This window comes from Lipophrys pholis (genome assembly GCF_963383615.2).
Source record: "Lipophrys pholis genome assembly, chromosome: 17".
Taxonomy (NCBI): domain Eukaryota; kingdom Metazoa; phylum Chordata; class Actinopteri; order Blenniiformes; family Blenniidae; genus Lipophrys; species Lipophrys pholis.
The window spans coordinates 8665185-8682746 of record NC_137643.1 but is presented as its reverse complement, the minus strand read 5'-3'; the positions used below and the strand labels follow the sequence as shown (position 1 = coordinate 8682746).

The 17562-nt window shown below is 42.2% G+C and overlaps 2 protein-coding genes across 2 annotated transcripts in view; one reads left to right on the top strand and one right to left on the bottom strand.

Moving 5' to 3' along the window:
• Positions 1-6948: 6948 nt before the first annotated feature.
• Positions 6949-8751, top strand: cfap300 (cilia and flagella associated protein 300; the record flags this gene model as incomplete). Its single annotated transcript, XM_080485125.1, has 7 exons — positions 6949-7058; positions 7132-7213; positions 7578-7647; positions 7761-7918; positions 7984-8156; positions 8342-8408; positions 8620-8751. The coding sequence occupies 7 exons, from the start codon at positions 6949-6951 to the stop codon at positions 8749-8751; spliced, it is 792 nt and encodes a 263-aa protein (XP_080341251.1).
• A 3256-nt stretch (positions 8752-12007) lies between these two features.
• The window catches only part of kcnq4 (potassium voltage-gated channel subfamily Q member 4), a gene marked incomplete at its 5' end in the record, with an annotated part of 38899 nt that continues 33344 nt past the window's right edge, over positions 12008-17562 (bottom strand). The window contains 3 exons of the mRNA XM_080485124.1: positions 12008-13029; positions 13274-13412; positions 13922-14053. Coding sequence (XP_080341250.1) covers positions 12826-13029; positions 13274-13412; positions 13922-14053 — 475 coding nt within the window. The 3' untranslated portion in view covers positions 12008-12825. The remainder of the gene's footprint in view (positions 13030-13273; positions 13413-13921; positions 14054-17562) is intronic.

The window sequence follows — 17562 nt, the reverse complement described above, 5'->3', positions numbered from 1 at the left end:
CAAAAGGAAACCCTGACCGCTTCTACCTCTTCGTCACTCCTGAGAACCTGCAGATGAAATTGTCTGAGAAAGAGAAGCTGCTTTGCTCAGACTTGCAAACTGCCCACGCACCAGGACTCGTTTCTTCATTTCTGAAGGTCACAACCTAGAAATGTGATGACCACGGCACTAGAGCGCTGGATCAAACCTTTAAACCCTAGAGCACCCTGGGACTTCCAAGAAAAGTTTTCAAAAGAAAAGCCACTGTGTAAGGAGCATTTTCAACATGAGCGGTAAGATGAAAAACTGAGGCTCAGAGACTTTCTGAAATATCTGTTAACTTTCCCATGAGCATCTCATAAATAAAACATTTGTGTCCTGGCACAAAACAATGAAACATAGATTAGCAGAATTTACAGTGAGACATCACCGTGTTGGGTTTATATGTCATATTTCAAACACAGTCACCGGGTGCAGAGTGACTGAGAATAGTGGCCCTCCCTCTGGGGAGTCTGAGCAGAGTGACCCTGAAACAGGGCGAGTTCAGTCCCAAACATCTCTCAACATGGCATCACTGGGACAAGCTTCAGATACCGACGCATTCATTATCAAAATACCCCTGCAGGATATTTCCATTGTTCTCCACGTCGGGGCAAAAATCTCCTTCCTTTGGTTTGACTGTTGCGTCTGTGTGTGTGCATGCAGAGTGTCGCGCTGTTCAGATCTTTTAAGAGACATAAAAATGAAGGAAAAGTTAAAGAGGTCAGATCTTGAACCCTGAAAGGAGTGTGGTGCTGTGACCTCTGTGTGGACGTGAGTCAGAGTCACAAAGAGCATTTCAAAAGTGGTAGCATGCACTCACAGAGTCCAGGCAGGTCAGCTGAGGACCAATGATCAGCTCCGAGTGACGCCAGAGAGAAGGAAGGCAACTTTACTGAAATAATTCGACCACAGCGAACTCCTCAGCATGTCTCTGGCACTTCTGAAATCCAGCCAATCTTTCTCACTGTTGCGTGAACACACCGGACCTGGTCATGTGAGTTCAGACAGTCCACATAATGAATGCGGACGATGGACAGAAAGCTCCAACCGTATCAGTCTACGTACTTAGCTTTTAACATAAATGGGCCTTCAGCCTCGGCACAATGAATAAAAATGTTCAAATACAAATCAGTGCACCGTTGTCCGACACATCCCCGACAGGAGGTGGGGAAAATGCCTCGTACTGTGAACAACTGCCATTGGACTTTGTAGATGATCCACGGTTTGTTTACATGTAGTTCTTCAGCATGGCGAATCACAGGTGTAAAGCCAAACAAGAGATATATTATAAAATCATGACATTGATGAGAAAGAAGGAAAAACTATATTGTATTATCTTTGTGTTTTCTCCTTGGAAACAAGAAGATTCACTTTTTTTAAACAAGTTTCCTTTGTGCAAAGTCAGTTGAGCTGAAGTCTTCCTGGTTTGAAACAGGAGGAAACATTTTCCAATCAGATTACAAGAGTCTCTGGATAATCTACATGCTGCACAGGATGACTTCAGCGCCATCAGAGGTAGTTAAATCTGTGCACGAGTTTATTTCTTTACCCGTCTCCACGGGGAATATTGCAAACGACACTTGGGGAGCACAGATGTCGCCATGATGTAACAGGTATCGGAGTATTCAGGAAATGGCCCAAACCCGGCGATTAAATCTGAGAGGACCACATGGAAAGATCCAATCATGGACTGCAGACACCTGCCAACTTTTCTCCGCTGTGACATCCTCTCACCTGCTTCGTGTCGCTGCCTGCCAGCTTTCAGTTCAGGTCCTGATGAGCAGGAATGACGTGTAATCACCACAACGCCCTCAGCAGACAATGAGATTAACACTTAAACTTTAATGATCAGACTCCGTTAGGTCACGTTTTACCCTCTTTCACCTTCTCAAAACATCAATTTGGCCCAATTTCCCAACTCTTTGGGATGTAATAGCTGCATCTGGCTCCATTTTGGACATTTACAAACTGTGCACGGGGCTCGTCGCTGTCTAGACCCTCAGAATTATCTCTGGCCGCCCATTTTCATTACAAGGGCACTGTGTTTAAAGACAGTTAATTTTCACAGTACATTCATCCTCAGCATTCAGGATGATCCAATCGCAAACCAGCGGCTCATAAACTGACAACACGGTCTCATTTTCACGTTGGCGAATGAAACAAGACAAGATGTCTTTGATATGGTCAGCCATGGTTGTTTTTATGGCTGCAATCCAAGTATTTTTCAAATGAATGATTCTTCATTAAGCTTTGAAGAAACCTGACAATGATTCACTCACTTGTTCCAGGTGAGTTGGGGCAGGTAAACCTCAAAAAAAAAAAGAATAATGTTACTGCCTCGGTTACTCAGTGTCTCCTAATCCTTTGACTCAGCGGAAACATAGAGATATTATTTGAGACAGGGATGGGCAGCTTAGATCATCACTAGGGCCATAAAAAGGTAATGATCTTGACTAGAAGGCCAAACTATCCTGTATCTGTTGTTATATATATGTTCTGTGTTTTGCTGCTGGCTGTAACACAAATTGCCCCTCAGAGATAATAAGGGTCATCTTGACCCAACTATAGCAATTATGACAGTTGCAAACCAAATAAATTAGAAGTAAATAATGTTATATGACTGAAAAACATTCGGAAGTCCAGCATTAAATGTGAATGACCTCTTGGCATGAAACGAAACATCTGATCAATCAGCAAAATGTTTTTTTAAAAAGTTTTTTATCTGATTTTATCTCAAATGAAATTTAAGGATGTTTTGGGAGACTCGATTTGTAAATCTGTCAGTATTTCTAATTCCCACAGTTTAATAAGAGCAAGACTAACTAAATTACACACCCAACACGCCCCTCCAACTGGGATTTCCTGGGCTCCTCTCTGACAGGAGGACCCGGGTCTGGATGAACTCACCTGGAATGTGGATCAAAAGGATCCCACTTCCTCATCCTTTCAGGAATGCTGAGAATGAGAGAAATGAAATGATCATTTAAGCTGCTGTGGATAAAATATTTGTAGGGATTTGTGCAAACTCCATAGAGGAGCTTTCTTCCAACCAGTATCGGTAAAGGTGGCGCAGGTGTAAATATGAAAGCGATGCGGTCGCAGGAAGAGCCCAACGCAGGCAAAAATTAACAAAAAGATCATTGTGAAGTTGATGGGTGTCGTCTTTGAGCTTCAGGTGTTCAGGCTAATGTTCTGAAGGATACTTGAGGGATTTACTAGAATCCAGGGAAAGAAATGTGAAATGTAAGAGACAAGATCCGGCTTAGAGAAATAAAAGAAATATGGGTAAAAAGAGGGCCTATCTTAATAGTAAGTGAAGCAGAAGTTAATGTCATATTTCAAAGCCTAATGCAGATGTTCATGGATTTTTAAAGCAGGACCATGTTCGACTATAAAGGGACCTTAAACTGAGATTGTTCACTCAATTCTGCTTCCAAACTGTACATCTGAGTTAATATGGTTTATTTAAATCAAAAACAACTCAAGGAATACTAATTACCTATTTACTGACAGTACGAAAGATAAAGAACAATTATAAAACTACTCAATAAAGTTTTTTGTGTATACAAACACACATAAATGAATAAATGATGTCCAATGTTGAAACTTGCAGAAAGCAGAGACAGTGTCTCTGAACTGGGACATGGGCGCCCTCTGGTGGTTAAACATACAAGTTCACCTCGCCTGGTACCACAAGTGAACCAATCCCAGTGAACGAGGGTCCTGAGTCTTTTAGATGATTGACTTTTCAGCGAGATGTTTATATTTAATCCTGAATTAATCTACACACTGAACCTTCGCCTTCAACTGGCGCAGGCAACTAATAACATTTACTGACTGTGGAACATCGAACAGTGAAAAGACAGTAAATCTGGAATTCGTCCCTCCTGTGAGGTAAACCGATGATGATTAGCACAATGAATGTACCTGCTTTGCCTTTAGTACAAATAAATGACCAGATTCACTAGAACACATTTATTCTATTGGTTTTACATGTAAATATTGATGGAAAGTTCATTGTTAAGGATTTCTTGTGAAATCGGAAAGCAATCATCTTTGAAAAGGACAACAAATGAAAGTTGGGCCAGTTCATTAAAAAAGCCAACTTAAAACTGCACAGAAATAATAGCAGTGTGGTGGAATGAATCCCAGCATAGAAAGGGGTGTTTCTATATAAAACATGCTATAAAAGCGACAAAACTACCGTATAACAAGAAGAAATCTTCATTCTCAGAGTGCTGCTTACTGGAGGTTCCCTGGTTTTTGAGAATAGGAGGCAGAGCTTTCAGCTTTCAGGCTCCTTTCATGTGGCGGCAGCTCCAGGTTTCAGTGAGCGAGGCTGACCGTCTCTACTTTTAAAGTTAGGCTCAAGACTTTTCTATTTAGTAAAGCTTACATTTAGGGCTGGTTCATACCACTCTGGACCATTTTCTAGTCAAACTGCTGTAGGTTTAGACTGCTGGAGAAGTTTACTGTACTGGGCTTTTTCTTTCCACTCAAGCATTGCTTTTCATTAACATGATCTATTTCCTGTAGCCCATCTCCTCATCCCAACTGGAACGGCAGAAAGTTTCCACCTCTGAACCTGGTTCTGCATGGGGGGGGGGGGGGGGGTATTTCCACAGTCTCTTTAGCTTTCTCATTTAGGATCGTTGGGTTTTTCTCATTAAAAGTGCCTTGAAATGACTATGTTGTGTTGTGACACTATCCAAATAAACTTAAAAAATTCAAATTAGATACCTTTTGAAATGGTCTGCTAAACAGGATTTGGTCGTGGTGAGAGAAGAAGATGGTAACCAGGTATCCAAAATGGTTCCATTCTGTTAATAGTAAGTTAATCCCAGATTCCTGTAAAGAAAGAAAAATACAAGAACTGGTTGATTTACATTTATTTGCAAAACCATACAAGCTACGATAACAAGACCGAAACACCCTTCGCTAATGATTGATTAAAGGGGACATATCATGCTAAATCCACTTTTTTAGCCCTTAAATGCATTTTGTTGTATATTTAGAGTGTTTAGAAGTACAGAAAAGTTCAAAGTAGTCTCTTCAGGTGCTCCGTTGATATCTTTATATTCTGTTTTGGTCATATTTTGCGATCGGTTTCGATTTTTCTATTCTCTATTACGTTTTTTGAACAATGACGTCACAGTATTCTCAGCGGAACTGCCAAATTAGGACATCGACATTTCGAGCAATCCGCCATTTTTGTTTCTCGCTGCGATTTTGTAGTCCAACCGAAGTTACGAGAGGATAAGTCGAAATGTTCGGTTGTTGGATGTAGTAACCCACAAGCTTCGTTACACCGTCTCCCAGCATCAGAACCTTTTCGAAGTGCCTGGTTGAGTTTTATTTTTCACAGAAATGTACCCACATCTGTGGGTAAGGTCATTTTTGTGTGCGCGAATCACTTTAAGGACGACTGCTTCAGCAACCTCCGCCAGTATAAAGAAGGATTTGCCGAAAGACTTCGTCTGATTGAGCGGCCAGTTCCTTCTATCTATGGAGACGACGAACAGAGCACTTCGGTAAGCTGTATATAACGCTAAAAAGTGTGATGATAAGACGTCCCTGTCATTGTTTTGTTAGCATTAGCAGTTGCACCGTCTTCGTATGTTAGCGCTGTGTGCTCGTTTTAGATTAGAATGTAACTTCTGTGTTAAATAGTCGTTGTAATACAGGCAGTATTGTAGTAGTGGGCATGGATGGAGAAGTTAGTGTAAATATAGTAACACACCATTGCGTTACATCCATATGAAGACGTTGTTCTGTAGGTGCATCATCGTCATTTTCATCTCGCTCCGCCGGGTCCGACTCTGGCTCCAACATGTATGGCTGGATGGACAAATCTTCCCTTGTTGACATTTTGTAAATAATGTGTGAATATAAAGTTTCTGCGCCGCTAGATAATTGTATCTGTTCTATCAAACTACAAAGATGGCCGAACAGGGTGACGTTGAACCGAGTGTGACCTCTGCAACCTGGAGAGGAGGCGGGGTATGAAGTGTCTCATTTGCATTTGAAGAGACCGCCCCAAAACGAGTTGCTCTCAGAAGCGCATCAGAAAAGGGGTAGAAAAGGGGCCTGTGGAGCTATAATAATGAGGAATTTAGACCCAAGCATTGCAGTTTCGCGTTGTATAGACCACAACTGTATGATTTATATGTAAAAAGGAAGGATTTAAAAGCATGATATGTCTCCTTTAAAGCGCGTGTCCGCTCATAAAGTAACGCTCGGAGCGAACTTAAAGTACAAATATGTCAAACTGCACAGAGCAGTAATGTTTGTTTAATTTCTCTCAGAAGACAAACACAAGCATCACGAATCACTTTACCTTCATGACGGTTCAACCTTTACCTGTTGTCTCTTCGTCACACCTGAAGCAGAATCTTACTTACACACTACTTCCTGCAGAAAGTCTTCACAATAAGACGCTTCAAATATAAAATGTATATCTAATTGTGAACCTTCTATTTTTATTATTGCACACTCTTTGACTTGATTCAGAATAAAAAAACTTTTGTGTCATTTTTAAACGTTCATCCAACAATGAGCAACTAAACCAGAGGTCGGAAACCTTCAACACTCAAACGTGGTTTGCCGTTGAACAGAACACGCTGAATATTCATCCCATAATATGTCATCAACATTTAAATAAATACTAGTTTATTACAATGTGTTGTTTGGAAAAAGAAAGTTCTAGTAAACTCAGTTGCCATAGTAACATGTAAACGACACAAACCTGAGATTTACAGAAAATGAAGATGTATCACTTGGTTTATTTTCTGTGAATCGGCACGTGCCCACAATGCGGAATGCTGATTGGTTGTTTTTGAGGACAGTGGCTTCTGATTGGCCTTTAAACACCTACAAACCTGACACTTGTTTATCAACGAAGAGTGGCTCCTCACGAGAAGAAGCAACATGGAAGGGGATAAATGCGCGTTTGAGAGTATTTTTTCTTTTAACACTCTTCCAAATAAGAAGTTTTCTTTCATGAAGGACAACGACGTGACGGCACTCTTGATGAAATGGTAAAGAGAGACGTTTAGAAGGTCAAAAAGCAGAATGAATAAACAGTTAATATGTGTGTTGTGTTGCGTTCAGGTCCATGTTGGGGAGGATTTCCGTCCAGTCTTACAGCTTTGACCACAACTTCAGCTCCTACAACACAAACACGTTTGTTCAGGTCAGACTCATTCTTACTAACACTGTGTGTTCATGTAAACATTCATTCTATATTTATACACTCGGTATAAAAATACAGGGTGTATAAATATTTGTTTTAAATAAATTAATTCAATTGCATCATTAACATCAGATAGTCGACTTGTATACATATTTTATGTTCAAAGCACATTTCTGAGACAGACAATATCGTACACACGAATTACACCTTTCAATTTGTATTTGAATCGACAATATAGAGAAAAGTATAACAAATATATATATTGGCACATCTAGATAGTACATCTATCTATCGATCTATCTCTCTCTCTGTGATGCCTTCAGGTGTTGAATCATACATGAATGTGTTTGTTGTCACTCTGCAGTGTTTCTTCAGAGACCCCAATGTGCTCTGCAGTCTGAGAAAGATGGATGCTGGAGTCTGGGTGCCTGTTGGTATGTTGTGAAAGTCTTTCATCATTTCTAGAAGGAAATTGAGCTCATCTGCCACACAATATCTACAGTCAGAGGAATGTTTCTAACCTTTGTGTGTGTGTGTGCGTGCGTAGACAAGCCAGCAGTGTCCGTCAGTGTGGAGGTCGTCCCGTGCACGAAGGTCTCCATGGATGTGTTTGATCCCCTCTACTCCTGCGGCGTCCTGAGGCCCCCTGGCCTCATAGTTAAACGCTTTCATGGCGTCGACCCCGACTACGATGAACTCAGACGGGTGATTGTCTCATTTCGGTCAGCTTGTCTGTATCAATCTGCTCTGACTCCATTGCTCTCGTCCAGATGTTGCAGGAGGACGAGTGTGAGCACTACTTCGTGTTGGGGAGGGAGGCGCGAGAGGAGTTTCTCTTTCGCCTCTTCAAGCACTTGTGTCTTGGAGGAGAGCTCTGTCAGTACGAAGACACCGTCGATCCTTACATCGGCACCACAAAGAAAATCTACAAAGATCTGATCAGGTCAGCTGGCAGCCCCAAAAGTACTTAGATATTACAAATTAAAGTCTCCAATTAGTTTTTTTTTTTTTTTTTTACATGTGTTCTCCATACGTCAACATTTTGCATAGTTTCCACCTTTTTGGAGTTGTACATACTTCAATCCATCTTCACATGAAGGACCAACTTGTGATGTATTTATTTTGTAGTGTGCAGAAAGATCCAGAGACCAAGAAAGTCAGCGTCGTCTCCACTGTGCTCAAAGTCTGTGCCAAAGTGAGTGACTTTATTTACACATAGTTTCCAACAGGAATTAACTAGGAACCAAAAAAAACAAATTACTAAAACTGGACTTTGACGGAATCTGATGTGCTGCTTCACACAAGTTACCACACAGAAGTATTCAATATAGATCTGTCAGTAGAGACGTCACAGGAGTCATTTGAGATCTAAATCCTAATCTCAGTGTATCGTTTGTCCTCTGCAGGACGAGTCCGGACGATGTTTCCCCGGGACACAAGAGGAGGAACAAACGTTTGCCTACTTGATTGTCGACCCTTTCAAGCGTCATGTGACTCTGTTTGACCATTTCTACGGTGTGGGAAACTTTATGATGTAGAGGTGAAGAGTCATTAGAACCTGGAAGCTTGAAGACAATGAAGCACAGAAATGACGACACCATAATAAATGTACACTCCAAAGAGCTTTATTGAAACAAATAAATTAATAAGTTAGTCAAGTGATTGAATTTTATCCTCTGCAGATACACACTGACGCACCTCTTTAAAAGATTAAATAGAGGTGTGCACTCGATTAGAAAATAAATCAGCTTTGTATTTTCTTCAAACCGGAAGCGACATCAATTGGAATCGGAAGACTTTGTTAGGTTTGTGTTTTTGCTTATTGCTTTATGTTTCGTATCAACAACAGTTCCAACACGTAAGAGAGAGCGATTCAAAGAGCAATGAGCTGGAATGTCACATGGCAGCAAGTCAGTGAGACGTGGACGTCATGAAGAAGAGGAAGAAGAAGAAGAAGAAAAAGTGAAAAAAGAGAACGTGCAGATTGAGTCATGCATAGCATTCAGTCAGTTAGACAATCAGTTATTGTTTCTCATACTCTGTTCCTAGTCTAGCGCCCCCTAGCGGCCGTAGAGGTAGTTGTGTGGGAGCCATTCTGATCTATGTGACATGCTTATGAAAGGACACATGCCAGAGAGTTTTCTCGGGACCGGACAGTTTGTGAGACAGTGTCTCTACAAACCTGGTGTTTGGAAGTTTATCTACACGGTTCGGAGGTCCTGGCAGAGACACCATGTAATGTCCAAAGTATTAATCGCGAAAAATATCAAGTGTTACAGCACTCAGAAATAACTACATCTCCAGAAATTTTTGGGTGGAAAGCAAAATAACAGCATGGCCGTCCTTGTGCTGATATTGCTACATTTCTCTTGGAAGCAGGGTCATTGTCGAAGAGTAGAATATAAAGCCGCACCATTTCAGCGACAGGACGAGGGCAGAGAAGGCACATGTCTTGACTCAAGACCTCACAGGAGATATCCTCAAGGTTTTTGTTTTCTTCTAATACTGGGGCCACTACAATAAAACGACTGCATGCAATACAGTGGTACATTTTCATGAAGCTCCGACATTCGTGGTGACGATGAAGTGGCGGCCCACTCTAATAATGCCTCTAATAAACAGTAGGCCAGCTCCAATGAAGACCAAGAGGTACAGCTAAATAGAATCATCCATGAAATGAATACAACACTTGTACAATGCCAACAGCGAGCTCTGCGGCGCCATTTGCTTCCCTCAAGGCAGCGAGAGCGACAGATCGCGCAGGGACCTAAAAACATTGAGGGATGAAATACATTCACTGCTGAGAAGTGTGGATGGAAAAGTGGAGCACCTGAGTCAACTGGCTTGACTGGACCAAACAAATGAGTCAGAGGAAGTGTGTTCACTGGCCAAATACACTTTTCTTTAAAGCTGGTAGTAATTTTCTGATGATGTAAAACAAAACAAAATAAAAGCTCTGCAGGTTGTGTGAGTTACAGTTGCGTCATCCATGATTTAGCTCGAGAGAAGAAAAAAAAAAATGCTACATTTATCCCAAGATCATATCTAACTCAATTAAATAGATTAACTCAAAATAATCTACATTCACCTTAACAACCAAAATCATAAAAAAAAACTAAAAAAAAACAAAAAAAAAACATTTTCTCTTATAGGATACATTAAAATCAAGTGCATGAACTCAATTACAGTAATCAAAACACATGAACGATATAATCATACATGACAAGTGCCAAAGTATTTAAGTAAAGGAATTGCTTTCTTTGTTAATATACGTGTGTTTGTGTGCACAATTCTCCAGTTTTGTCCATCTGCACGGAGCGTTTAGAGAGCAAACCTCCCCAGGAAAAAGAGGAAAGAGAGTTTAAGCACACTGGCAAAGCCTGCCAGGAAAACCTTCAGGCACCCATACACACTCTCTGTAGAATGAACCCGGAAGGCTGAACTGTTTCCTAAGACGTTAACATGTCCTGTATTCCATCTGGGCACCTTAAAGTTGATTTACTGGTTTAAAATTGTACCAAACTGACCATAAAATAATGTGTAAGTGCCTGTGATGACAGTGAGTGCAGGAAGTGGTGTGGACAGGGATGCAGAGCGAGACTGAATGAGCTGAAGTGGTGAACCTGACCTGAGTCTGGATGTGAGCGACGAGAAGCGGAGCGCCATGCGTCACATTTGTCTCGACAATATTTCAGCTCTTTTAAAGACCCCATGAAATGAAAAGTACATTTGGGAAGTACAAGTCTGCACCATAATATTTTCTCTTTCTGTGAAACAAACATCTGAGGACTCAATGTAAAAAGCGTCACACGTCATTTCACAGGGTCTTCAAATCCAAAATACAATGGCAGGAAAATGTGTTTGAACTATTTGGATTTACACATTTTCTGCATAAAATATGACGCGACCGACATCTAAATGACAAGTCTAGACAAACATAAAGTGCTGAACTGCATAGCACAAAAACAAACTTAAAAAATGAAGTGGTCTAAAATAACGACTCCAAAAGGAAACAGAAGTTACCAAAACTTGAGTCTAATCAATGAATCTAGATGAAGCCGAGGTGTAGAGGCATATGTGTATTCATTATGACCATCTAACCAACAGTCCCTACATTGGATCAATGTTTCTGTTTCATGCTCTCAAGCACAACTGTAATGATCGCATATACAGATGACATATTATTCACAAATCCTAAATGTGACTCACCAAAGCACTGGGCCTATGTTGGACTACTTTTATTTGAACCATGATTTGTAATTATTAAGTTAAACAGTCAAGTACGGTGGAGGGAGCATCATAGTTTGAGGCTGCATTACCGTCTCAGGGCTTGGGCTGGACAGCTTGCCATAAATGTCAGCTGGAGCTGAGTGGATGTTGGATGATGCAGCAATCAGCAGAACAATGACAGTAAACATGGAACTTAATCTACAACTGAATGGCTTAAAAATATAAACTCTGGCTTTCGGGGCGACCCAGTCAGAGCTCGACCTGAATCCTACAGAGATACTGTGGATTGACCTGAAGAGAGCCATACACATCCTTAGAAGGTGGATGAGCTGAATCAGTTCTGTAAGAAAGAATAACTCTTGAGTTATTATGAAGGTCTGAACATCAATTATATATATATAATTCATATGATCCGTATGAGGTTTGTAATATTAACTTTATCAATTAATGATTGTATTTGCAGAAATGTAGGGAATTGCGAAAGGGTCGCACACTTTTTTGCCACTGTAAGTAGGAAATAATTGTCACTTAAATGCCAACTCAGGAGGAGTGTGTTATGTTTTTGGGGAGTTTTTTTGCACATGGGCTTGCTGAAGACTAAAGTGTGTGGAGTTCACGCCATCCGCCCCGACACGTTGTCCTCACTTTGTCTTCAGGTCAAAGGTTTGGGTTGTCAATGCAGGATTTATGCATTTTGAACAATGTACCGTGATGTTTCAGGTGCTTTGGTGACGTAGCTGTTAGTCGTTTCTGTGTCGACGGCTTCTTCAGTGATTCAGTTTGTGTGGCGTGACGGGACCAATTACATTCATCACAGTACCACAAATTGTGACGCCGTCTTGAATTGTGACCGGCAGAGACGTGAACAAAACGACTTAGCGTGGCACTTTTAGTGCCGTACGACTCCTGTCTGTTGATTTAAGCAGCCATAAAAAGACGGAAATGATGAACAGAACAAAAAACAAGGTTCCTTCAAATGCTAAAAAAAAAAGAAAAAAAAGAAAAAGAAACGTCAATGCACAGTCTGATCATCTACAGGTTATGCACTAATGTAGAAATAGATATATAGTGTTGGGTCGGTGGGAGTGGTTCAGTAGTCAAGTAATCCTTGTTCATGTGTCCTTCCTCATCTAGTGTGAGAGGCATGTGCGGTGAGCAGCTTTCTGAGGGTCCGTATCAGGTAGCGCCATCTGCTGGCCTCCGTCGGTATCAACACTGGAAACATTCATTTAAGGAAATGGGATGAGGATTTGGAGATGGGAAGGAGCAAATAGTCGCGGACCGAAATAAATAAAGTGAAGACGTTTCGGCTGCTCGGCGGCGACTCAGCCGCAGGAAGACGTACTTGTAAAGGGTTCGTGTCTGTTGGAGTGGGCTCACTGTCATTCCAGGTTGCCGCTCTCAGACTGGGAGATGTTGAGTGTGTTGGCGGAGGGGAAGAGGTCTCTTTGGTCCGTGGGGCTGTGGTAGTCAGACGTCAGGTCGGGGTCCAGGAGGGAGGACAGGGTGAAGTGGGACGAACCTTTTTTCAGGCACTGGGAGTAAAAGTTGAGCAGGAGGTCCAGCTTGTTCTCTATGGACTGGACCTAAACAAACACACACAGACACTTGATCAACGCTCTGGAGCTGTGATTCATCAGTCTCTCTAATGAGACCGAACATAATGTAGGAGTTTCCTTTTCTTACAATACCTCATCATTTGTTCTCCCCTCCTGAGAACAGAAAGACTGATGAAAGAAAACTCACCATCAAGTTATTTCCACCAACTTGTTTTATAACCTCTCCTTTTCTATTTCTGTTTAATTTTGAAAGTTTATCTGCTGAGGTTACCTGTTTCTCCACCTTAACTACGCGTCCCATCATGCTGAGCTCATCTAGCGGGTCCAGTTCTGGTGGAGTCTTCTCTCCTTTTTCGGGACGCGACTTTTTATCTGACTGAACGGCTCCTCGCCCGATTATCTGGTCCACCCTGTTACACAAAAACATCAGATTACATTAGATGTAATGAGGATTAACAGATTTTCTAATCAATCTGGCACTTTTTCTTTTTTTTTGTTTGAAAAACACACAAAACAATTATGTATCTGTCAGATCAGTTGCAGATTTTTTTAATGTTGTTCAGTTTCTATTGGTCTACTTTCGTTGCGTCGCCACTAAACCACCCTCAGCGATCCTCTTCAGGTCAGAATAAATGACGATGATCATTGAGTCTTCATCTAGGGCTTAGTCTGACACATTGAATACAACATTTATTATTAAAATATACATAAACAGGAAAGAAATGTGTGCTTGGTTGTTTCCCGTCTGGGTTTAAGAAGCTTCTTGGCTGTTTGGAAGTTGTGAAAAAGATTTGGCAAATTTGGTCAAACTCAAGGAAATAATCAGGATTTTCATAACGTATTGCCAAGAAGCAGTGAAACAGAGAAAACACTTTTTTTTTTTTTTTTTTTATTTGACTATGCGGATTCCACTACTTACCTCATTTGCAGGCTCTTAATGCGGCCCAGCATATCCAGGTGACCGGCAGAGTACTGCTCTATGACGTCTTTGACGTCATACGGACGCAGCGTCTCTTTGAACTTCCTCTTGGCCACAAGAAACTTCAAGATCCTACGGACACACACAAACACACCACACTTGGCGTTATCGCTCCTCTGGACACCTTTAAAGAGCATCACATATGGCGTGTCCACATTTTCAGATATACAGTAAACCTTTAGAGAAATGCCTGGCCAGGAGGCTTTCAGATGACAACGGTGCGCCCAGAGAAGATTAATTAAAGTCAGCGTGACCTTATCATTCACAAACAGCCCCATAAAGAAAGCAGTCACAAACCTAGTAAACCATGTGGTGATGAGAAAGTCTCCCAGAGACATTTTCTTATCGGACTTTGCTGTTTCAGCAATTAGCACATTTGGCTCGGACAGGAGTGATTCACACACACATGCTCGCCGCTAGACACTTCTGCTCTTTTGTCAGTGTGACAGCTACGCTGGAGACGCTGGTGGACCACAGCTGCTCCTGCTCACAGTGCATAAGGCTCATCATCACCCCCCAAGACCGGGGGCAGGATGGAGGGCGGTGGCGGCGGGGGTGGATCATATCGAGGAATGTTGACCCAGCACTACCGTACCGATCCAACACATCACTGACAGCATAATGGGAAGAGAGCGGAGTAAAGTTTAAGCCTGTGTGTGCATGTGTGCGTGTGTGTGTGTGTGTGTGTGTGTGTGTGTGTGTGTGTGTGTGTGTGTGTGTGTGTGTGTGTGTGTGTGTGTGTGTGTGTGTGTGTGTGTGTGTGTCTGGTGTTGGGTGGGTCATTCCATTTTCTTCTCATCATTAACACAATAGTCAGCTCAAAGATGCTGGCTTCACAAAACGACCCGGAAACACCAAATGTAAGCAAGACAGAGTACAGACGCACTCAGGCTGTCATCCCTCCCTGTGATAGATTGTGCTACAAGTCATGTAGGGAGAAACGGAGGTGTGAGAGTGATGGAGGGAAGGAAGGGAAGGAACAAGAAGGAAGAGAGATGAGTTGTTTTTTTTTACGAGGAAATCCTATCTCTCACACCCAGACGACTAAGTCCACTATAATAAGCCAAAGATTGGAGGATCAGCTGTTTTGAGAGAAGCACACACACAGACAGAAATGCAATGCCACAAACATGAATACACCAACACACAGTGGACCGACACAACCACGCATGTGGATGACGCACGAGCAGCGGAACCTGAACTTGCATGAATGTTTTTTTTTCTTTTTCTGAAATAACCACAGTAACCTTTGTGGAGGTCTGCAGTGTTTGCACTTCCAGTCGCCAAGTACAGCACAACAGTGCTGTGAAGTGACCGGCCACCGCAACAAAGAAGAGGAGAAGATGCAAGCGAAGGAGAAGAGGAGCGAGAGGAGGAGGAGTGGTGGTCCACAGCTGGTGCCGTAGCAGTCGTCAGTGCACTCCTCCCTCCTCACGCAGCACTCCCGTTTATGATGACTTCTGCGTTTGGGGTATTTTATTTATTTATTTTTTTTGCAGGACGTCTTTTCTTATTTTGCAGGTAGATGCAGATTTTTTTGCCAGGGTGGGTCTCAGGTGTGGGTTAAAGAAAAGGTTGAAACGGGAGAGATTTGGATCCTCCAAGGGGTTTCTTCAAACTGCTGACTCTCCTTTCTGTTCATTGAAAGGCTTTCATAATACATAGTCAGGTTTGAGTGGGGGGAGCCCTCGCTCGCTCCCCCCAAGATGACTTCCAGTCACTGGCAGTGGTACAGTACGGTTGGCACAGCTCACTGCAAGACATCGTACCGCTTGACGTATAATCACGACAAGGATTGGAAGGAGAAGAAGTGTCAGGTGGGCACCAAAATGCTTGCATAGCCAATGCAAATATTTTTTGCAATTCAGCAAAGGTGGATCCTTGATAGTCTCAGATGGCAAGGTTTTATCTGGGAATTAAAAATGACTGTTATGCTGACACGGATCCTCGCAGGGCCAGGCAGGGTGAGCCACTGCGGGCCGGGTCTGATTCTTCGCCAGATATGAAGTCTAACCCACAAGTATGTGCATACAGCATATGTATAAAAGTTATCATATGCATGAAAATATTAAAATTGATGCATTGGAAAATCTGAAGATGAAGACTCTAGAAGAAATGGTTATGAATAGCAAGAAAAGTCCTAACTATTTAATAAAGTAGCCTTCATCCCAGACTGCAAACGAGAGGAAATTCTGTGTTTCATGCAGTATTGGATTGTGCATGAGGAGAGTTACAGTACAAAGCGATAAAGACCTTAGGCCCTGTTTTCATGGCCTCCCTTCCTGTCCTCATCTCTTCCCTCCGCCAATTCCTTTTGTACACAAACAGAACATTGTACATTTTTATTCAGGCAGCCAGGCGCTGATGAACCACACCTAAAGTGAAGTCTCAGCACTAAGGCCTGCCGCAAGCACCTGCGCTTCAGCGACATCAATCATGAGCCCCTGGTACGCTGCTGCGAGGCGTACGTGTGTGTGAAGCACCTGCTGTTTACACACCTGCACTTTCTATAAGAAGTCCCTCGCTTCGATTGTCTGTAGCACAGAGCAGCTGAGGTCAGAGCTATCTGCTGAGTCAAGCGCTCACCAAAAGCCAGATCATATAATGCCCTATCCCTGACATCACACCATCAAATAATACGTCACTTCAAGTCCCAGACAGATACAAGGATTTATTTATTTTTTTTTTAAAGCCCAATGCACAGTGGTGTATTGTTTAAGAAGGTCTTTAGCTCCTCCATTTATTCATCTTCTATGCAGATTTTGAGTCACCAACTGACCTTGAATGCAAGTTTTTGGACGATGGAAGGCAACTCGAGTAAATGGGGGAAAAAAAAAGGTCCTCCAGTCTGGACTCAAACCGGGGACTTTGTCACTGTGAGGCAAGACGGCTAACCTCTTCACCACTGTGCAGCCAAATGCAAAACATGAGTTTTTTTTTTTACCTTCTAGAATAAAGTTGTATTCAACCACAAGAACCAAAAACGTACACATCATTAGCACATTGTTATGTGGACAGGGTTTAAGTGTAAACAACAGTATTTATCTCTTACAACAATGGATGACTGTAAAACCAAAATCACCTTTTTGGAGCTTTCTATAATATTTTGGGATGACGTTTGACAGATGAACGCCATAATCCTTAATGTTGCTTTATACACAGGTTTCTTTCTTTTTCTTTTTTTTTTTAAATCCACATGGACATTCCTTTCAGGAGCATCACTGAGCACAAACAGATCCACACAGACAGCATCACGCTACCATGAAGAATGCGGCGAGGGTACAGTGCTGACATCAGGAACCGGAATCAGAGTCATTATAATCCGCTCACACCTCCAAGGTCACCAGCAGGGCCCCAATACCAGATGTTTGCTGGCAATTGTACTTTTTCTGCCTCCATCAGTGAATACCTGCAGTTATTGTATGATTGTGCTTGTGTGAGTGTTTGTGGTGGGGAGGGGAGGCGGCCACGCATGTTCACATGTCACCGGAGAAAATGCAGTCGGCGGCCATGTGGGACATCCACACATTAACGTACAGAAGGTTGTGTGTCACTTTAACATCACATTGAAGCTCGTAGGG